The 22,197-nt window shown below is 43.8% G+C and overlaps 2 protein-coding genes across 5 annotated transcripts in view; both read right to left on the reverse strand.

The window, feature by feature from the left end:
* Positions 1 to 889: 889 nt before the first annotated feature.
* LOC130185061 (cysteine protease atg4da-like) lies at positions 890 to 6,167 on the reverse strand. The gene is made up of 11 exons (XM_056401297.1): positions 6,016 to 6,167; positions 4,432 to 4,682; positions 4,229 to 4,312; positions 3,949 to 4,122; positions 3,420 to 3,711; positions 3,269 to 3,333; positions 2,999 to 3,126; positions 2,575 to 2,653; positions 2,382 to 2,458; positions 1,891 to 2,010; positions 890 to 1,745 (listed from the first exon to the last, which is right to left on the reverse strand). The coding sequence occupies exons 2-11, from the start codon at positions 4,622 to 4,624 to the stop codon at positions 1,575 to 1,577; spliced, it is 1,383 nt and encodes a 460-aa protein (XP_056257272.1). The 5' UTR covers positions 4,625 to 4,682; positions 6,016 to 6,167; the 3' UTR covers positions 890 to 1,574.
* Positions 6,168 to 7,422: 1,255 nt separating this feature from the next.
* Positions 7,423 to 22,197, reverse strand: part of LOC130185046 (microtubule-associated serine/threonine-protein kinase 1-like) — a 45,191-nt gene continuing 30,416 nt past the window's right edge. For 3 of the 4 annotated variants that reach the window (XM_056401265.1, XM_056401264.1, XM_056401267.1), the window contains 19 exons: positions 20,982 to 21,083; positions 18,725 to 18,857; positions 18,566 to 18,633; positions 18,020 to 18,096; positions 17,665 to 17,873; positions 16,545 to 16,683; positions 16,248 to 16,380; positions 15,402 to 15,567; positions 15,156 to 15,257; positions 14,282 to 14,404; positions 13,765 to 13,874; positions 13,471 to 13,631; positions 13,100 to 13,359; positions 12,776 to 13,006; positions 12,455 to 12,684; positions 12,035 to 12,157; positions 11,726 to 11,859; positions 11,432 to 11,619; positions 7,423 to 11,122 (listed from right to left, as the gene is read on the reverse strand). In XM_056401265.1, the coding sequence (XP_056257240.1) occupies positions 9,468 to 11,122; positions 11,432 to 11,619; positions 11,726 to 11,859; positions 12,035 to 12,157; positions 12,455 to 12,684; positions 12,776 to 13,006; positions 13,100 to 13,359; positions 13,471 to 13,631; positions 13,765 to 13,874; positions 14,282 to 14,404; positions 15,156 to 15,257; positions 15,402 to 15,567; positions 16,248 to 16,380; positions 16,545 to 16,683; positions 17,665 to 17,873; positions 18,020 to 18,096; positions 18,566 to 18,633; positions 18,725 to 18,857; positions 20,982 to 21,083 (4,344 nt within the window). In that variant the 3' untranslated portion in view covers positions 7,423 to 9,467. The remainder of the gene's footprint in view (positions 11,123 to 11,431; positions 11,620 to 11,725; positions 11,860 to 12,034; positions 12,158 to 12,454; positions 12,685 to 12,775; positions 13,007 to 13,099; positions 13,360 to 13,470; positions 13,632 to 13,764; positions 13,875 to 14,281; positions 14,405 to 15,155; positions 15,258 to 15,401; positions 15,568 to 16,247; positions 16,381 to 16,544; positions 16,684 to 17,664; positions 17,874 to 18,019; positions 18,097 to 18,565; positions 18,634 to 18,724; positions 18,858 to 20,981; positions 21,084 to 22,197) is intronic. The other variant, XM_056401266.1, reaches the window with a different exon arrangement.

Below are 22,197 nucleotides of genomic sequence, written 5' to 3' on the forward strand. Positions count from 1 at the left end.
TTTTGCATGGGAGAGAGGGACAGAGTCGCATTCGCTTTCCCTTATTAAACAAAGAGACAGCAGAGCACAAATCAGCACTGCTGGTTTTCCTGGAGTCACCAGAGACATTCTGGAGCCTGAGAACGGCACCAACAGAAAACCCTGGGAGCTCAGATTTAGGTCTCGACAGCCTGCAGTGGAGCTCCTCCTGACCGGCTGACCTGACTCTGCTGGAGGAGATCTTCCAGCTGGTTACGATCACAGAGCACTTTGATGAGTCCCAGGTCCTCCTGGGGGCCCCGCTGAAGCTGGAGCTAGAGGAACTACATCCGCATCGACACTCGCTCCGCGTAGGATGTCACTTTGCCGGACGACATAACCAAAGCCAGGGTACGGGCCTGGAACAGCCTGGACGTGTTGCTCTGTGACTTTTTCCTCAAGTTGTCCTGGGAGAAGGCAGAGCAGTGTGGGCTGGAGAGGCTGGACACAGAGGGGGGGGGTCTGCTGAGGGGTCAGGCAGAAATGTGGGGCCAGGAAGATGGAGACCCGGGCAGACAGATTCAGTCACCATCTTATCAGCTACAGGGGAACCGGACCGATTCTGTCTGCGCCGCGTGCTGCCTTAACTTCAGTATCACAGTCGTCTGTATCTCCAGCTGTACGGTCGAGACATGAGGGCTGTGCGTTATAATGTGTTATAATGAAATTTATTATATGTTTATATACTAATAAACATAAATACGGCTTAAAGTGTTACAAAAATGTTAAACACGCTGTGGAGGGTGTTGCTTTTTTTATAGAATAAAATATAAGACTATACCCCACGCCCCAATAATCATTATACAGTTCCTCAACGAACTCCTCGCTGCATGTTTTAATAAAAGGTGTACAGAATCATAAATAAGTCCCCTTGTTGTTCATAAACTGTTTATTCAGAAAAAAGACAGCAAAAAGATCCCAGCTAATAAGAATATTTTCAGTCAGTTTTGTCCTTTTCTTGTCGGAGGAGATTCACAACATTTGACTAATTCTAATGTCGACTTCCTTCAGTGTTGTTCATGTACGATTCACGTAACAGGAATCCAATTTTCTAATTTGTTCAAAGGCAGCACATCCTGTCTCATGACATGAAACCGTAAGAGGCTGTTTATCATAGTAACTAAAGTTTGTCTCTGACAGACATTTATTATTATCATTATTATTATTATTATTATTATTATTATCATCATTATCATTATTATTATCATTATATTTTATTGATTTGAATAGATCAAGTAAAAAGAACATGATCCCATAGATTTTATGGATAAATATGGATTATGGATAAATAAATAGAAATAGTATGAGATGACAATCAAGAGTAACCATCCTTCAACTTTCATTTTTTAACTTCTTCATCAGTCCTTCAATTGAATATTAATTTAAATATTCCTCTTAAAAACAATAAATAAAAAATACAAATGAGCACAAAACATTATGAATTGTTCTTATGCTCAGTAGTTGCCACAGTATAACTGTCACGTTTATGTGCGATCATTGATCATTGATCATTGAACGCCCCTCAGGGCAAAATTTTTTTTTTTATCTCTTTCTGTTCATAATAGAACAAACTCGTCCATGCTGTTGCTAGTGTCGACTCTTCTCCGGTCGCTCTTCCTCTGGATGTAGGTGATGTTGTTTGTGGGTGTATTGCTCTGCTCCTCTTCCTGACTGTGTCCCTCTGCAAATATAAACATGGGGTACGTCTGTGCAGATGTGGAGAGAGCCTACGGGAGAAACAAGCGGAATCCAGATCAAGTCCTACAAGTTCAGTTTATGTCATTTTGTTAAGTGGTATCAAATACTTACTATATGATCCAAAAGCTACACACCACCTCCATGAATAGAGACCCAAACACCCCATTCACATACCTCATTAACAGCCGTGCACAATGAATCAAAGTCCTTTTGGCCTTTGGCATAGAATCCTATGGTACAGCTGGGGTCCATGCGAGAGACAGCCATCTTCCTGGGATATTTACAGTGAAATGACTGCAAGTGGTGGAGAGAGGAAGTAGAGGAAGAGAACACTAAGTCACTGGATTCAGAGTAAATATTTCTACTCTACGTTCTGATGCGGATGTCATCATTACATTTACACTGTCAGCGTTTACAGAAGTACTTGTACCACAGGGAGCACACAGGAAGACTGTGGAGTAACTCAACTAATTTGAATATAATCTGAATATTCACTCGGGGAAGGGGGGTGGGGTGGGGTGGGGGTCACTGTGTGGGGCTGTTGGGATACGTCTGAAAAAAAAAAATGTTGGGGACGACTGGTTTACATGACTGAGCACAGCTGTGACAGGTCGAAGCACAACAAATAGCAAAAAAAGAAGAAGAGAAATGATACTTCCTCATACCTCCAAGGGAAAGTTCTCCTTTGTTATGTCCACTGTGGGCTGACAGTAGTGAGGGTCCAAGTACAGCAGGTGGTCATCTGTCACACAGCAGGGCAAAGAGAAAGACAATAAAAAAAAAAAAGAGAGTGGAAGGACTGACATCAGACAGCTGGGCACAATAATTATGATGTGTGCTGCACTGCGCTGCAAATACCTTGGAAGCCGACGAAGAACAAAGAGTGCTTTGGTTTGCCCCCGATGATTCCGATGCAGCATTGTAACGTCAAGAGTTTCTATGAACAAAAAACAAAACAAAACAAAGACAAAGACAAAGAATGGTTTGTTGTTGTTGTTTGTACATACAACACAGTCATTTTTGCTTGTTCTGTGGAGCCGTGACTTCTCTAACAACTGTGCAACCACAGTGTACGCAGCGGGAACAAACCTGTGGTTAAAAACTCTCCAATGACTTACTTGAGAATAAATAATAGTGATGCTGCACTGCTTTTGCTGGGAACTCCCTGGAACCCTCATAAGGAACCCGTTTTTAGAGCCACTGGTCTTTAACGTTTCCCCACAAGCTACAGAATTTACCCAAAATGCAGAGCGGTGAATGCATAAATATATAGTTTGGATACTTTGACGCAGGTGATGTAGGCAGGATTGAGTTCTTGTCCTCCAAGTCGCACAGGAACCAGGATGATGACTGACTTCCAGGACTGAGGGAGAGGCCGCTCACACAACCTCTTCACATCCTCCAAGTAGACTGAGCACAGAAAGACAGAGGCACACAGACATGCTTCACTGAATCCTCTCATCTCCTCAAGAACAAAAGCAGAGCGAGTTAACGCTCATCTCTCCTGTCCTCAGAACACAGAGCAAATACAGCGATCAAAGAATTCACTCACTGGTGCAATCCTGTGCAACATACACGACCAGATTGGGAAGGTCTGCAGATGCTGCCACAGCTTTCCTGAAACAAAGAGATGTTTACCGTTACGTCCTGATGAAAGCCGGGTGGGATAATTGTGCTGGTATTGTTATGGCTTCAGGTCTCACTGGAGGATGTGTGCCGCAATGGAAGGACCGTACCAGTCCCCGGCTTTCTTCCCTGAGCTTTTGCCCAATTCCACCAGCTGATGTATCCCAAAAGGGGCTGTGGGGTAGTCTGCGAACCATGATACCACCCTCCTGTGCGTCGCCTCCATGGGTCTGTCCAGCAGGGAGCCCAAGCTCAGCTTCCGCCCCCTCTTATTAGGCCTTTGCTTGAAACTCTGTCCACTGTCTGCAGGGCGACTCTCTAGGTCCATGTCGTCTTTGACCACGTGGTGGCTCACAGACCAAGTCCAACCTCAACGTGATCAAACCATAAAGTAACATGAGTATTGTTTGTTGCTTCAATTGTGTACAATTTGTCATGCAGCAGTGGGTGGAACAAAATGTCCTGTAACTGAGCACAGCTTTTGCTATTTCAAGTCTGTACGTGTTATTGTTATTTAATTAGTAGAAAGGGAAATTTCTTTTATTCCCATTAGTAATTAAGTGGACTACATATTTGACAATGCAGTGTGTTGGTGTGTGTTGTCACCTGGTGGCATCAGGTGTAGGAGGAGGCCTTGTGCCAGCAGCATCTGCCCCGTACGTAGAACACAACCCCAGCCGCTGTCGGTGGTCAGAGAGCTGCTGGCCAGCGGCGGGAACCCCCGTCTGTAGGTCAGCCACAGGAGGGACACGAAGCTGCCACGGAAACGCGCTCTCTCCCCTGACACAATTACAGAGCTTGAATGAAAAACATCCTCTTTGCTTTTAGAAATCACATGAATGAGATAATTTTATGAGGCGAGAGGGCCGAACGCTCAAGGCCTCACCTTGATCCTTGAGCTCGTAGGAGTTTCCCAGCATGATCACAGGAGAACTCCTGCTGAATTTGGATTTCTGCTTCAAGGACCAGCCTGATGCATTAAAGAGAGTAGAGGAACTGTTTAATCTCACATGACAAAAGAGAATAGAAAAGAGAACTGCTTTTATTACACGGTAAACAATATATAACAATGAGAAAGATCAAACTGACCGTATTTAACACTGTTCCATGCTGAGACCAACTTGGATCTGAGTTTGCTTCTGTCCTCTGCCTCCTGGTCGTCCCTGCTCACTTCTTGGACCTGAGGCCCGGCAGATTCAGAGGAGAGGAAGAGCCAGTCGTCCATTAGGTCGTCTGTAGGGGACTGGCCCTCACAGCCAGCCGGGGAGGTGCTGGGATTCATAGCAACTGGAAATGACCAAGACTGAGCGAGGAGAATTGCTCCTTAACTCCATGGCAGCCTGCGCAGACACAGTGGCAACATAAAACCCCAACACAATAAAACCACACAGGCTGATTCTCGCTGTATACATGTGACTCAAGCGGCCACGGACGATGCAGCCATCCAGTAAATCACATTATGTTGCCTTGAAACAAACAAGATCTGCCCCTGGAACTGATGGGTTAATGTTAAGCACAGCAAAGACAATAATTTCCCATGACAGTAAGTAAAGAGTTGGACCATGTGACTGCACCCTGTGACTCCAGGAATTTCAGAAATGTCAGTTTAGCTGGTGCAGGAGAGGTGCTGGTGTCCTACTCCTGCTCCCTCTAAAACATCTCACTGATGCCACACAGCATGGCAGCAGTCACACACTCAGTGACACCATGTGCACAGATACACAGCAGGAAGTGCTCAGATCCTTTACTTAGGTAAAAGTTCTATTATAATAAATGCATTCAAAAATCTACACAAGTATCATCAGCAAAATCTACTTCAATTATCAAAAGTATCTGCACAAAAATGGCTTGTGAGTGAAATCTTATAACAGATTGTTAATAGTGACATATCAGTGTGTAAACAGCATTTCACTGTTGCAGCCGGTGGAGGTGGAGCTACCTCTAACTACTTTATGTTCAGGTCAGTAGTTTAGTAAAGGGGGGGGGGGGTCAGTCAATCCAAAGGGTCACATGATAAATCTGAGGGGTCATGAGATTTCAGACGCTAAAACAAAGTTCTGCTAAATAAACTTATGTTTTTGGACTTCTTGCTAATATTTGCTTTTTTTGGTGAAATACTTTTAGCCTCAAGTTTTAATTGGAAACTTAGATGCTCTGAGGTGAAATGTTCTTTTGTTTGCAGACACTGTCCCAAAAACATATGTGAAAAATAATATTAGACAAATCCATAACACACAATGTATGTAGCTGTTTTATAATTAAACATGCTTCTCTGTGTAACTCATACAAAAAAAAAATCGATTTAGTGCTGACAGGAAATACAAGCGACATTTATGTTAATCACTTCCACTAATTGCTGGTTGCATAAAATAACGCAAAGTGGACATTTTTTTCGACAAACAACCTTCATATAATTACATTCATTTAAAAGCAAATACTGCATTTATACTACGTTATTATATATTTGTCAAACATAAGATTTGCTAACTTACTGACACACAAACGTATTAGTAAACAACGCAATTACACGAACGGTGACGTCCTGCAACAACATAAACAGCACGTTTCAAACCACAGATTTGAAATGAACTCAACGGCTAAAACTCTTGTAACTTCACAGCTCGTGCACGCGCAGCCAAACGATTAAAAAGGTGTGAAATTCATCTTTTTTACCTTCATTCAGGCATCGTTACTGTGTCTTCTTTAACTTCGAGCGACTGACTGAATGAATTTCGCCGCAGATTTCCGTCTGTTTCTCCCTTATTGGCATCAAACGGCCCGAGCTCGAGCTTCGTGAGGGAGCGGAGCGGTGAATCTGCTCTCACTTCCTGTTTATACTGGTTACGTGTTGGCGGCGCCCTGATTGGTCAACAGAGGACCAATGAGCGCGAGCCCCCGGTTCTCCTTGAGGATGATCATTTTATTTTATCCCCATGATGTTTTTACTTCATCAGAATCTGTGTTAATGAACTTGCATGAACAACATTAAGCTGATAGAAGGAGCCTGAGGGAAAAATCTAATGTTTGGCCCCAATTGACCCTCATTACACTTTTAATAAAGAGTCTATGATTACTCCCCCTGGCACCAAACCAACCAGTAGTCCAGAGCTGAGATGATTATTTGGTTGACAGAAAATTAACTGGCAACAGTTTTGATAATGGATTGATTGCGTCTGTCATATTTTTTCACTGGCATCAGTTTATCAAGTGTAAGTTTTGCCAGTTTTCTATGACAGTAAATGCAACATCTTTGTGTTTTGACTGTCAGACAAGAAAAGTAATTTGAGCAGGTTCATTTAGGATGTAAGGATTAATGGTCAGCATTGTCCCACTGTTTTCTGATGTTTTATAGACTGAACACTGTATTAATTATTAAAGAAAATAATGGTCAGACATATTGATAATGAAAATAAATGTTGGTTGCACTGTTACGGTGCTTATGTGATGGAGTAATATAACCTTGCCTAAGATTTTCTGTGTGTTAATTACTTGGCACAAAGAAAAATGGAAGCAATTTCATAAAACAGAACAAATAACCACGATATAAACTTAAGGTCTTAGAACTAGATTTTAAATATCAACTTCAATTTGAACATAAAATATATCTGGTTAGTCTGCTGCTCAATTAACACTTCACCAAGGATCTTGAACTGGAAGAAAATGTGAAATTTACAGACAAAATAACCTTGATAACAAAATGAAATACGTGTTTTTGAGGATCATTCATCAGTGCGTCTTTTTCCAAAGATTTCAAAATGGCCAAGTTAGTTGTGCCCTGAAGGTTTAGATCATTTATTATAGACCTGTCTTTGAAGATGTCAGTTCATTTATTAATCAACATACATTATATGTTTGGCTAATTATTATTCTGTTAGAGCCAATGACTGGCTATCTTTCTTTGTATTTAAAATAGATTGCGAACAATGCAGCTTGTGCTCTGTTTAATATGTTTATGTAATATCCTTGTCTGCTGTGATGTGATTGTAATGTATTACTCCTGTCGTAACCTCTGCCTTTGTTCGTTCTTATTTGTTCAATTAAGAAAATGTAGTTTTTACCTTGAAGAAGTCAAATAAAACGAAGGGTTTTGCTGCATTTTATTACATTTCTGCACTATAGGCTTTTTTGCATCAGTTTTTTACAACGGTGGCTAGTAAATATGTAGCAATGGAATGAACAACAACAGTCACAGATAGTTGTTGTAAAAAAAAAGTCTAACACTTGGACAAAGATGGACATGACAGCAATATTATAACTTCAGACTTATGGAATGAGTCCAAACTGCACAGCCTCACAGACTCGGTAGATTTCTCAGTCTAGATGTGAAATTCATCAGTAACTAATTTCTGTAGTAAAGCAGAAATTCACTAACTGATGTGAAAACATTGGAATAAATAAAAAAAGTTTAATAAATACAACAAATAGAAAAATTACAAAATAAATATATAAGTAAATAAAAGTATCTGACACAAAATAAAGTGCAATTTCCTCACATCACACACAAAAAACACTGGCGTTTAATGTCCAAACATCGGGTTCATGTCGGTTTAAACCACTACATCATAATGGATAAAGACTTTTTAAACGTGTTCATCAACAGAATAATTATGCATCAGACTCACAATGTAGGAAATGGAACGATCCGCAGGCAGGAGATATCAGACTTACACATACATACACCTATCTGTCGTCGCGCCTCAGGGCTTTTGGTGTCATGTGATGTCGCCCACAAGGTGGCAGTCTGAGACAGCTCTGAGCCTGGGGTCCCAAAAACTATCAAGAGGATTTTTTGCTGTAATACACAAGAACAAACACGACCTCAGCAACTATGATGCTCTCAACAAATCTACTCCTGGCTTTGTGTAGTCTACTACAGTATCACTGACTAGGGTGCTCAGTTGCTCGGCACTGATGGATTGCATATTATTATACATTAAAGTGTAAACAAACAAAAAAAAAACAGAAACAAAAAAAATCACATTATCTCTAAATAAAAACACTGGCACTTTCCTTCACACGTAACATTATACAATAAACTGTTCTTCTGCATAAATAGAAAAGAGTGAGTGAAAGAGCATGTCTAGCCTACTCTGCTGTGAGTGCTACTTTCATTATGGTTCGTCACACACTTTGTCTCCTTATACCAGACTCTGAACACGCTAATGTATTCACATAACAGCCTAAAATATACAGTATAATTGCACATTTCACTACGATCAATAGAGACAACTTTTAAAACAAAATGCGTTTGCTTGGCTTATTGCAACCTTTTTCCTCCATCTTTTCTTCTTGCCTTTGAGCACAATGTAAACTTAGTAATTTGGGGACACCAAAAAAATAAATAAAATAAAATAAAAAAAAATCGTTAGCACATTGCATAGTGTCCCTGTGCAAGTTCATCTAATCTACCTCTTTCAATCCCACTGAAATTCAGCCCTTAAACAGATCTGAGGCAAACCAGCTGATTCACCATCTAATTCCGTCACTGCAAGCGTTTTGGTATCTTGGTGCAGTTTGTTCTTCGCTACGTGATACAAGACTAATCCTTCCACGCCTGATCCCTTTTAGTAACTGAACTGTAAGGAAACACATGTTGTACTGTGTCGTATATATAGATACTGTATATATGAGCTAAATGATGGCACTGGAGCTGATCTGAAATATGAGTAATGCCCATTTTTATAACAGAATCCTGCTTGTTGACGTGGTCTGTCGAAATTGTTGTTCACAGTGTTTCTCTACCTTTAGGTCTGCTTTATATTTTTCACCTTCTTTTTAAATATTCTTTCATTTTCCATGTACAATGTAAGACATGCATTAAGACATATGCTTTTTTTTTTCTTTTTCTTTTTTCCACTATGTACAACACATCGTGATGAACGTACAGCACATACACAGGCCTACATTATGATACCATGTGCACACGTCTTCCAACAGAAGCTGATGCATCTTTGTTCACATCTTATGTGTCTACATGTCACATGTCATCTATTTGGTGTTATTTCTTCAGGCATTTATTTATGTCTCCCTTTCATTCAAAGTCATGTTAATTCATGATATGTCAGTGCGACGCTACAGTAAAAGGCATTACATGGGAGAGTCTGACTCTTTCTGGAGCTCTGTCATCACGAATGATGCTTCGAGCTCCGACCGGTTCCTTTTTCAGACGGGACAGTGCCGGCGCCGGCTGAGGTTGCCGTCTGAGCCCCCCGACGTCCGCCCCCGAACGAAGCCTCTGCTTTTCCCGCTGCGCTTCCTCGCTTCTCCTCGCTCGACTTGGAGGTGTCTTTGACCTTGGCTCCCTCCTGTTGTGACGCTCCCTTTATCGGCCCGAGCACTGTTTTGGCCACGCTCGTGAGCTGGGTGACGAAGCTGGCTTTATCCCCCGGAGACATGGGGCGAGACTTGCTTGAGCAGGGCGAGGCCGCATTAGAGGAGGGTGACATGGGGTTCTCCTCCAGGACTTCCAAGTGTGCCCTCTCCTCCTTGGCCCCACGGTAACTGCTTGACACCTTCTCCGCTTTGGATCTGGCAGCAGCTGGCGCATGAGCTGCGGTGTGGGTTTGAGCCTGGGTTGGAACAGGGGGTGCAGGACCTTTGACCTTGGTCGTCTCAGCTGCTTTATCGGTGCCACTGACGCCTCCTCTCTCTCCCGTCTCCGTGCCTTTTCGTTGCTTGGACTGCTCTGAAGATGAAGCTTTCTGCACGTAACCTTTGTCTGCAGCTGCAGCGCCTTTGACTTTCTCCTCAGTCTTCTCCTGAGCTCCGGGTGCAGCTCCACTGACCGTCTGTGCGCTCTGCTGCTTACTCTCTTGTTGTTGGACGCCCTTCGATGCTCCCGGAGCTGAGATTTTCTCGCTGAGTTTACTCTTGGACGCCGTTGCCTCAGAACTTGAAGCACCTCCATTTGGAAGTTTGTCCCCGGGGCTCGGCTTGGTCTGTGTAGTGGATGAGACCGGCGCTGGACGAGTCTTGATCTCCACTGCGGCCGCGGTACTCTTTAGGACCTCAGCAGTGGATAATGTTTTACTCGTGTCAACAGCGCTGGTCTTGGACGCAGCTTTAGTAGCTACACTCTCAGTTTGCGCCTCAGGTGCGGTGGTTTGCGTATCTTTCTCTCTTGATGTGAGCAGTGTGTCACGGCTGAGCGGCGACTCCTGCCTTCCCAGCCTCCTCACTGGCTTCAGGCCTCCAATGTCCCCTCCCATGGGAGGAGACGGGGAGGAAGATGATGAAGGAGATGGAGGGGCAGGTCCGTTCTCTCCCTCCATCTCCAACAGACTCTGTAGACTGTGCTCACAGTGGAAAGACTCTCTCCTGTAGTCCCCATGCGTCACCTCCAGGCTATGCTTGCGCAACGACACCCCGCCTGTCAGAGGAGAAGGTGAGGATGACGAAGAAGAGGAGGAAGGCAGAATCGGCGCTCCTAGCTTCTCCGCCGACTGCACCCGCTGCAGCAGGGGGGACCTGGGCGGCTCCGCGCTCTTGGGACGAGGGCGGGAAACAGGAGGCGAGGAGTGCAGCTTGGCGGGAAACATCTGCGTGGTGTTGGAGCTTCCTACCGTGTGGCCGGTGAGAGGCGGAGGAGAGGAGGTGGTCGGGGAGGGAGTGTGAGCCAGAGGGGACAGAGGGATGTTGCCGGCAGACTTGCAGCGTGCAGAGCGGTACTGGCGGTGGAGTTTGGGAGAGAGGCCGTGCAGGGAGCTGGGCCTCATGTGGTGAGAGGCTGCCGGGGAGTTCGGGGTGCTGGATGCCGGGGAGCTGCTCTGGGAGGAGGTGCCTGGGGAGATTAGAGAGAATTAACTCTTCAATTACAATCATTTCTGTGCTGTCAGGGATTAAACTTCTCAGAGTAGAATTTTGAGTTTATAGACTCTTTTTATACGTCCGGAAACACAGAGAAGAGTAACAGAGCAGCGGAAACAGAACTTCAGACAACAGTGAAATAGAGCAAAAACTTGTGGTCAGAAACTTTAAACTCTTTAAAACATCTAACACACACAGAAGATATCAGAGCCTTTAATGCGGCTCATGTTTCTTTGTTCTTAAACATATCACCGCAATTAAGTGATTGGCCTTTTATACCCACCCAGGTAAGGGGATTCAAGGGTGGAGCGGTAAGTCTGAGTGGGCGAGCGGGCGGAGAGGCTGTGGGTGGGCGAGCCCGGGAGACTGTCCCCAGACGACAGCGAGCGATTTAAAGAGGAGAGGCTTCGGCTGGTGTGGAGCAGGTTGGACTGCTTGGTGATTTTTCTGAACAGGGAGCTGCGCTTCTTACTGAGAGAGACAAAACAAAGATATAATGAGGAGATTAAATGCTTGGGAAACACAGAGGAGTGTGTGGTCCTGTGTAATGAAGTGCATCTGTTTTGCAGTAACTCACTCCTGTCCCTCCTTGGCCCCTGTCCTCTTGCTGCGTCGCGCCATCTTGGATTTATAGCTGGACTTGCGGGCGGGACCCACTTTTATAGAGGTGTTCTCAAAAGGAGTAGTTGTAACTGTCACCTTGTTTCCACTCTGTAGATTATATTTATGTATGTGAACCATATTATTTTGTTGACACATTTTATCTGAACAACTTTAAATCTTAAAATGTAAATATAAATTTGATAGATAGATAGATAGATAGATAGATAGATAGATAGATAGATAGATAGATAGATAGATAGATAGATAGATAGATAGGTGTCACCTTCAGGATGAGCTCCACCACCTCTGTATGGACCAGACCGTGGACTGACTCCCCATTTACGTGAGTGATCAGGTCCCCGGCCCTGAGTCCAGCTTCCTGGGCGGGGCCTCCGTCCTCCACATGCTGCGTTTGGAACAAATAAATTGATGAAACAGATTCAGACAGAAAAGAAACGCTGTCAAAACTCTGACGGGTTCAGAACCTGGTCCATTCCCCTTTTCCATTGCACATGCTCTCCCTGCGCTTCACCGCCTGAGCAGCAGATGCTCTTATTATTTTAACTTGTTTTATTGAGTTTCACCTTTGTGTTTGCACATTTTTTAATTGTTTACATGTTTTAATACAATTTGAGCTGCCTTGTATGTATGAAAGGCGCGATACATGGATATACTCTGCACACTGTGAGCTCCGCTCTCTCACCCAGACCATGTGATGCACGCTGTAGACATCGCTGTCTCCCATGTAGACTCTGATGGCTCGCAGAGTGAAGCCGTACTTCTTCCCGGAGCGATGGATGGTGATCGGGGAATGCAGGACGTTGACCATCGGAGAGTAGTCTCTGCTGGGAGAGGAGTCGCGGGAGGAAGGGTTGGACGAGAGGGAGCGAGGAGACATGGGGCTCGCCAGAGGGGAGGCGCCATGTTGCTCCACTGAGGAGAGAGGAACGGAGTTAAAGTTACATTACAGGATTAGATTGATTAGGTTGTTGCAGTTCATTTGCTTATGCAATACGATACGTGCCTGTACCTGCAGGGATGATGACGGACAGAGCCGTCGCAGAAGCAGATTTGATAACTTTGGTTCCTGGTCGTGAGCTACGTTTTTCTCCTTCGGCTGACAGCTGCTGGTGGCGAACTCTCCGCAGCACCAGGTCAGTGGTGGCCCCGCGGGGCGCCGGTGCCTCTGGGAGCCCCAGAGCTGTAGCACTGCCAGGTAAAGGCAACGATGCGTCCGCAGGTCTCAGAACCTTTTCTGTGACACAGTAGAGACGTGAAACCTGACAGTAAATAAATGCTCCTCGTCACAGATCGTTAATTCAGGCTGTGCTTCCTCGTTCCTTCTTACCTCCCGCCGTGAGCCCGTTGCTGTCCTTCAGGTATGTTCTCAGGTCGCCCTGAGAGGGGACTGCACCCATGGCTCCTTCCAGGGACGTTCCCCTTGCCTTCATCGGAGGCTGCCTGCTGGATACAGGAAGCTCAGAGTCGACTTCCAGAGGGGAGGCCAAGCGGTGTGTATCCATGAGGGCGGAGAAGCGTCTTCGGGCCCCCGACGGTGGGCTGGACTCACTCTCAGTGAAGGAGGACTCGGAGCAGGACAAGCGCTTCCTGGAAAAGCAAACAGCCGGTGTGCATCATTTAACCCCACAACATCCTTCCCATAACACACCAGACCTTTTTCCAACTGTTTCTTTTCTATTTTCTGCAGGCCGCACTCACATCTCAGGAGATCCAGTCCTCCAGCTCTTGTCCCTGAGGGTGACACTCCCCAGGCTTTCTCTTTTGGCCATTCGATCCTCCCTGGGGACCTTGTGCTCCCGTAGAGTCACACCGTGGGGTTTATGCTCCAGCTGGGACAGATGCTCCATACTGCTGTACACCTTCAGGGCCACACAACAAGTTAGTCAAACTTTCCGGGAACTGATTGTGTTGTTGCGTGGACTGACCGCCGCCGCTGTGTCACACCTCAAACATTACCAGAAAGAAGTGAGAGGCAGTTTTAATGCGACTGACCTTGCTGAAGCGAGGGGAGCAGGATGAGAAGCGATGAATCTCCACAGGCTCATCATCGTTGGTATCATCTTCATCATATGAATGCACATGATGGTAGCGCTCGGAGCGAGCTGATGAGGAACAGTAATGAGATAGCTTTAACACTCAGAGACCAGCTGCTTTGTCTTTCTCTCTTTGCTCCTTTCTGCTCATCTCACTCTTTATACTAATGCACATTATGAGATGCTGACACTGGCTCATGTTCAGCGAGACAAAAGAGCTTCGCCGAAAAAAAGCTGCGAACTCAGACAGACGCCCCTGCTCATGCTGTACTGACACATTCAGGTCTAAAAATGCACATTAGACTAGTATCTGCCTTTCTGCATTTACAGTGTTTATCATGGTAAAATGGAGCAAAGAACCAGAGGACCCCGAGCTGTTTCGATGACTCAGAGTTTCCTAAGCTGAGAGGGATCTGCGGTCTGTTCCCAGAATCAAACTTTTCCAGAGCACCCTGCATTCCCAGAAGCAGACTTACTGTCAAAATAACTGGTGTCTTCCTCTGACTCCAGGTGAGGGATGAACTCTGCCTTCTGTCTCAGCAGGCTGTTCCAGTCCACCTCTGTGAAGAATGAGTGTTGCTTCACTTCAAAAGCACCACCTAAGGGACGGAGGGAGGAAGAGGAGAGAGGTATATATATAGAGAAAGAGCAGGAGATGAAGACAGGCCGGTAATATCTGCAGCCCTAAGGCAAGTAAAGGCTCTCCGGCTCCGACGACTGAACCTGTGAGCCAGCGTTCGGGATGACAGGGAGGATTCTAGGTCAGTCATTCCCAACCAGGGGTACGTGCACCACAGGGGGTGTATGTCTGCAGTTGCTAAGGAACATGGAAGGACTGTCGAGTAGCTCAGCTAATTAAAAAAATAAATAGAAATTATGATTTAATTAAACAAATACATAACCCTCTAATGAGTCAGTTGTAACAGCTGAGCCCCAGATGCTAAAGTGAGAGTGTGTGAAAACCAGCGGGTGAGCAGAGGAGTCCAATGATTAAAATATACTAGTTAGCTAAAAGTAATGGCTAAGGCTAAATAGTTAAAATAGTTAGCTAAAAGTAATGGATGAATATTTGAAGTGGCTAAAAGAAATGGATAAACAGCTGAACTTGTTAGCTAATTGGGTTTGGGTGAATTATAAACAGTTTAAATAGATAACAGTAATGGATAAATGGTTGAAATAGTTAGCTAAAGGAAACGGATAAAGGCTTAAAACAGTTAGCTAAGGGGCATGGGTGAACTATGAACAGTTTAAAAAGCTAAAAGTAATAGATAAATGAATGAATTTAGATATTAATGGATGACTTTGATAGACGAGTTAGACTGTCAGGTCTGTGGAGGTAAAAGAACTGACCTGTGCCCAATCGAACCATTGGATTTGTCTGCAGGAGGGAGGAGATCAGGTGCTGGGCGTCGACGGGGAGAGCCTCGTCCCCTTCTGGCCAAACTATGTCATCTACGAGACAGAGGGAGGGAACGTGAGGAAACACATTATTGATAAAGAAAGTGAGAGTTTGTGAGAGAATGGAGGTAAAGGACAGGAAGTAGCTGCGCACTGTGCGTTTAATATATCCACCCTAAAGATACTCTGATGCCTCACCTGTGATGACCTGTCCAAACAGCTCCTCCGGAGTGTCTCCAAAGAAAGGCACGCAGCCCACCAGGAACTCGTACAGGATGATGCCCATAGCCCACCAGTCCACCGGCTTCCCATAACCTTGACGAAGGATAACCTCAGGGGCGATGTACTCTGGGGTTCCACACACCTAAAGGAGAATCATTCATTACACTTTATGACACCAAGTCCTGAGGATTTGTGCACTTTTGCAACTAATAACATTTTCGTCACATCTAATTCATCTTCAGTCATTTCTAGTCACTTCTATAATCACTTGAATTCACACTGAGCATGCGTATTTCTGCCTAAGTAACTAAGTAGATCACTGTAGAGATGCCGAGACAAGATGAAAGTGCCGGTGAGTGTTTTCATGTGCAGATGGGAATGCGCTGAATGCTAAATTCTGGCTGGCACAATGCACACACAAGAAACAATGAGGCTTAGATTCAAAGCATGAGCACAGAATGAAAGGCTTGAGAAAATAAACCTAGCGGAAAAGAGAAATGATTAGAATAACTGAGGAAATACTGGCCTATTGTTCTGCCAACTGTTAATGGCCTCATTTTCTCATGCTTCAGATATGCCTGGCACATAATGGCGGGAGGGAATATCTTTGCATAGAAATTAAGACATCAAAGGACGTTTTCATATTTCAACTTTGCTTGGATCGTACTGTCTGCAGTGTAATACTGCCAAAGAGACACATTTTAAAGTTATAATGTGCTGAATTCATTTAAATTTACTCAAATCAGAATTACCTCAATAACTGTCTATGTAAAATTTGGATAATGAATTAGGATATCAGGATGAATTAGGTGTTTGTGATACCTGTTTATCCAGGAACTCCCGAGTATCCTTCTCTATGTGTCCCTCATATAAGTTGGTGGTGAGACTCATCAGACCCATCTTTGACAGACCGAAGTCTGTCAGCTTGATGTGACCCATTGAGGTAATCAAGAGGCTGAGAAACAGAAACAGCAAAGTTAAGTTTGAGTTACATAAGATTAATATACAGGAAATCCTGTTTTGAAATAACAATGTAACAGCGATGAAAGAAAGTGACGCATTGCCACGTTTTGCTTCATCCCTTCGCAAACAGTTTGGTGAAAACTAACTCCGTCTTACTTGTCAGGCTTGAGGTCACGGTGTACGATGCCGTAGTTGTGTAAGTACTCCAGCGCCAGCACCGTCTCTGCGAAGTACATGCGAGCCATCTCCACAGGCAGAGCCCCGATGTTCTTCAGCAGAGTGGCACAGTCTCCACCTGACAGCAGAATTCATTATTTGATTAGTCTCGCTGCTGACATTAGCAATTACCGTGATTATCTCCCGGTACCTTTTGTCTCGGACCATTTAAGTTTCCATTTAGATGAAAGCAACACGCACAACAAAACACAGTAATGCAATCTTGAATGCAATTCTCTGGACTCTGATGACTGTACTATTACTCATTCATATATATATATATATATATATATATATATATATATATATATATATATATATATATATATTCACCCAACTCACCAACCAGTCCTATATAACATACAAACAGTCCACACAAAGGCTCAGATCACTCAGTCACCTATAGGTTAGGCCTATAATAAGATATAAGACATGACTTTGTTGATCCTCTAGCGTCACCATGTTGTTCTGCATTTGTGGTTTTTAAGTGAAATGTTTTGATTTGATAACCACTGACACGCACTCAGGGTGAATTGTAATGATTTGGTAATCTCCTGACTTTTCATCTAGCGGCATAATCGGGTCAAAATTTCCATTTGTCCAACTGGTTCATGATTAATTTCCTGTGTTTAATACTAATTAGGAAAACAGGAACATGCTAATATGCTATCAGGGTGACTGTGATAAATATGTTAATATTATGACTGTGGGCACGTTAGCATGCTGATGTTAGCATTTAGCTCAAAGCCTTATGGAGCTGCTAGCAAAAGCTGTGTCCCAAATCCATACTACATACTAATTCTATACAGTATGTTCTACATATTAAATGGTATGATATACTGTTTCAGCAGTTAGTAAAATCAATATAATCACTGTGATTTCTTTCAGAGCAGCTTCTCCATTTCCTTATTGTGCAGTACGGATCTGGGACGCTCTTAGTCTTGTTCACGGCTGTGCTACTTATTTTACTGTAATTCAGAGCTAAGTTGAAGTTGAAACCGAGGACGTAGGTTTGCATATGGACAGTAGGGACATGTGTGTGCACCTCCACACTTCTCACCTTCTACATACTCCATGACCATGCAGAGGTGCCGGCGGGTTTCGAAGGAGCAGAACATGGAGACGACAAAAGGGTTCTCTGCAAACGTGAGGATGTCTCTTTCCACAAAGGCCTGCTGGATTTGGTTCCTCAGGATCAGGTTTTGCTTGTTGATCTTCTTCATGGCAAATCGCTGCCGTGTCTCGAGATGACGCACCAGGTACACGGCGCTGACGGACACAGAGGCACATGCATGATGCACAGGTTATTTTCACTCTGTGGCCCGTGCGTTGCTTGTCAAAAAAAATGTGTCCATGCCTGATTTTGAGATGTGAAAATGAATCATCGACAGTTAAGAGGATAAAGCTCTACCTACCCGTACGCTCCATTACTGATGAGCTTGATGGTCTGGAAGTCTGCTTCTCCCGGTGGTTTCATTGCTCTGATCTTCCCCTGTGGATCATTTCACAGTCAGAAAACTTGGTCCTCCTCATTGACAAATGATCAATATCTTCTCTTAACAAGTGTCAACAAAGCCAGATTTTTGTTTTCCCCCACATTCACACTCAAATTATAGAAATGCATAGAACTGTACAGCTGCTTCAGGTTCGCTCCGTACCTCCCTCCCTCCCTCTCATCAATTTTTTTGTCGACTTAGCTTCATTGTGGCAGTTGGAGGGATCGCCCCGAGATTCAAGGGTTTTCTTTTTACTTCATCATAAATTAGCTAAATTAGATGGATAAAAGCTTGTATGCCAAGTCATTAGCAGATGAAGCAAACATTTTCAGTGAGATCAACAAAGACCTTGGCAGGACAGGCCTTTTACTGTCGCTCTGCAAAGGTAGGAAAACGATGGGTGAATGTGGAAAAAGGACTGAGCTGTGGAGAAATGACCGGATTGAGGATTAATTCGGGTCTCACCTCTGTCGAGTCATCGGTTTCAGGCGTCAGCGGCCCCTCGCTGTCGTAACTGTCGAGGTTTACCATCTCTGATGACAAACATACGGCAGTTTAAATCAGCTGATTTCTGATTTCAGCTCATTTTATAAGTTAGATGTGAGTTTTCTGTCTCTCCCTCACCTTCAATAGGGTCTCTGGTCAGTCCCAGCTGGCTGATGATGTAACGAGGAATGTCGGTCTTCATCAGATGGCCCTCCTTGGCGTGGTCCTCTGCCGCCTCCAGCAGATGGTAAAACTCCTCGGGGTTGAACTCCTGGAAACGAGGGAATTAAGACTTGAACCGATGATGTAATCTGGTGGACACGTTTGGAGCTCCTCCATTAACATTAAATTAATGACATTAACTTCTAAGATTCTGCGGGCTGATTGAATTTTTGCACGTCAAAGTTGATTTGAATGTAAATGAGAAAATTGTAAAACCCGCCCCGGCTGCCTCTGGGAGTTGTTTCATGATTCACTGCCTCTGGAGCAGCTCCAGGAGTTGGTTTTTTTTCTGGAAGACGCCATAACTGCAGCCTGTGCTGTTCGTTTAAAACCACACTTTAACAGATTTATGTTCAGCCCAAATCACAAGATCCGAGCAACAGGGTCCGAAAGAGACAAACAGCCGGCGGTGGAAACACAGCATCCTCCTCAGGAGAGCTGGAACTGAGCGTGGGTTTATATTTGTGCCATAACTCTGAGCCTGTGCTGACGGAGACGACATAAGGAAGTCTTAAGCAAACGTGTAAGGTAAAATAAAAATAGTTATAACAGAAAGAATAATTTCACTTGAGCAAAAAAATGTAAATATTCTATGTCAGTTTTTCACATAATAATAATAATAATAATATAATATAATAAGAACCAAGATGATTTGGGTCGATTGACTAACACTGATTATTATATATCATAACCAAATATAGAGGGGGACATTTTTAAACAATTGACAACACACCTGTTTCTATTCTATTCATTATTGCCATTTTTTCCCCTTTAAATTATTATTGTTATTGTTATTCTTCTTCTTTAACGATTTCCTGTCTTAACTCCCTTTCTCCTTTTATATTTGTCAAAGCACTTTGAGCTGCATCCTGTGTATATTATTTTATTGTATCTATGTTGAAAATAGCTATTTAATTCTATTTTATCAGTTATTTTATTATTAATTTCCTTACATGTTTTTTTTTTGTTTGTTAATGTTATTAAAGTTTTTTAAATCTATTTTTATTGTGTCTCTGTCAGCTTTCTTACTTGATTCATCCTTTTTCTTTTTAGCTCATCAAGTGCTGTACAAATAAAGTTTATTATTATTATTATTATTATTATTTAAATATAAAGCCACACTTGACCTTTAGCTTGTAGGTTGTAGTTTTAGTAGTTAGTGGCGTGGTATCAGAGGAGGAGGGGTGTGTTTGGATTTGTTGGTAAAAATTGTTCTTCCTCATTCTCCTCCTCCTGATCCGACAGGGGTGAGGGGGGAGTGAAGGGTGGTGGTCAGTCCTCCTCGGCGCTGTATTTGCTAAACTACTTAAATATTTAAATAATTGTAACTTCATGTTGCCCACACTTTCTGTTTCCCTCAGGAATACGTCACAGTGCTCGGCCTCCTGCACTCAAGACTTCACGCCCTTGCCAGATATTAAACCTGACATGTTGTATTGCAGCGGAGAGTTTCACCCATTACACCACTAATGCAACTCCAGGCTGTCGCTCCAAACCTGATCACTAACGCTGCCAAAAACATGCAACTGCAATCGCACACACACACACACACACCGTAATCAGGAATGCAGTGATATACAAAAAATTAGGCCGATGAATCAATTCTCCATGTCACTGTTTCAGCTGTCGTTTATAATCAGAAACCTCGTCAGGGCGGTGACTCATCGAGGAGGGAGGGGTTGCAAAAGATTGATACCCTGTTATGAAACACAGTCGCACTGGGCCACAGACACACACACATTGGTATCCTCCAACTTTAAATGACACCATGGTCACGGTCTGTCTGAGTCAGGCTGGAAGGCAGCCGAGCAGCAGGGGGCCGCTGCCTGGTCGCACTGTGGCGGGGCAAATTTTAATCTAAATGCAAATGTCTTCGCCACCCGGACAGACCGGACCGACTCTTATACATCAGTATTTGCTTGTTTTGATTTTGTACTCCTGCTGTGTAATACGCCAGAGAGCTTAAGTGCTTATAATACGCTAACAAATGAGTGTTTGTGCTCATGTTTATTTAAAGAAAATCAATTTGTCTTAAGTCACGAGAGGAACGTGGACTGTGAAATGTTCTGTGATGAAGGATCCTGAACACAGTAGAATAATTTTGTTAGTATCGGTTAATACTGAAGAGTGTGTGTGTGTGTGTGTGTGTGTGTGTGTGTGTGTGTTATCTTACCAGACACTCCAGAAGCCTGGCAGGCCGAGAGATGATGATGAGGAGCTTCTTCACCAACTCTGTGACGAAGGCCATCTCATTGCTCTCCGAACGCTCAAAGGCCTGAGAGAGAGAGACAGAGAGAGAGAGAGAGAGAGAGAGAGAGAGAGAGAGAGAGAGAGAGAAAACACGTTAAGATACGTTAATATTTGGCGTTACTGAGAAATTCTGTCAAAAGTGAGACAAAAAGACGCACGGCGCGACAGAGACAGAGCGAGTGTTCAAAGCTGTAAGATGTGAGAATATCTGATCACGAAACGGCTCGGCAGATACAATCAAACCCAAACCAGGCGACCCACAGAAATCACAGCGATCCAATCAAGCCCACGAAATGAGGTTGGTGATGAGACTCCCTGATACCTGTTATCTCCTCGAGTAAATCACGAGCACAATTAGCTTCCATTTACCGCTGCCGTTTCCATCTCGTCTCTCACCAAAGGCATCATGTGTTTGGATCGAAAAATAAAGACTTGAGCTGAATCTGTGCATCAAAAACCAAACCCCTTCCTCATCATCCCAACCAGAAACGAGAAACGCGTGTCTGGCGTCTGCTTTGGTTATGACTCATTTCACAGACGCTGTCTGTCTGTGGGCAGATTCTGTCACCGTGTAAAAACTTTAAAGTGGGAGGGGCTGAGATCAAAATGACGGTCGAAGGTGGGTGTGGTCTGAACGTAGACTGTAAATAAAGATGGACGTAGTCTCCGTTTCTAAGGAGCTGTTTTAAAGCTCAGAGTGAGCTGCTCCTCCGTCGCCATCTTGGCAGTACCTGACTCAGCCGAACTCCCAGCTGATCCAAATATGGGCAAAGAGGAGGGGCTCTAACACTCAAAGAGGCCACGCCCTCAATTATACATAACAGATAGATGAAAGATACTTTATTTATCCCCTAGAGGAAATTCATGCAACTTTAAGCCTTAATAAAATGTAAACAGATGAGTTATATAAAACAGTTGTCATGAAGGAGGAAATTAGCTCTAGAAACCAAAACCGTTTTTTGTACCAGGCTGTAAACATTTTTATTTCTGCTGTAAAGTTCGGACATTTTAACATGGGAGTCTATGGGGATTGACTCACTGTTGGAGCCAGACTCTACTGGTCATTACTCCCATGCCAAGTTATATGCTGTTGTCACTCAGGTCAGAGGTCAAGTTCGTTGGGATTACATCTTTTTAAC

Source organism: Seriola aureovittata, chromosome 17 (genome assembly GCF_021018895.1).
Source record: "Seriola aureovittata isolate HTS-2021-v1 ecotype China chromosome 17, ASM2101889v1, whole genome shotgun sequence".
Lineage (NCBI taxonomy): Eukaryota > Metazoa > Chordata > Actinopteri > Carangiformes > Carangidae > Seriola > Seriola aureovittata.

Coding starts and splice junctions, on each gene's coding strand:
- LOC130185061 (XM_056401297.1), bottom strand. CDS start 4,624: ATGAATCCCAGCACCTCCCCGGCTGGCTGTGAGGGCCAGTCCCCTACA. Junction 2,654..2,998: donor CCTACATCACCTGCGTCAAA/GTATCCAAACTA, acceptor TTTTGTTCATAG/AAACTCTTGACGTTACAATG. Junction 2,011..2,381: donor AGGAGAACTTTCCCTTGGAG/GTATGAGGAAGT, acceptor CACCACTTGCAG/TCATTTCACTGTAAATATCC.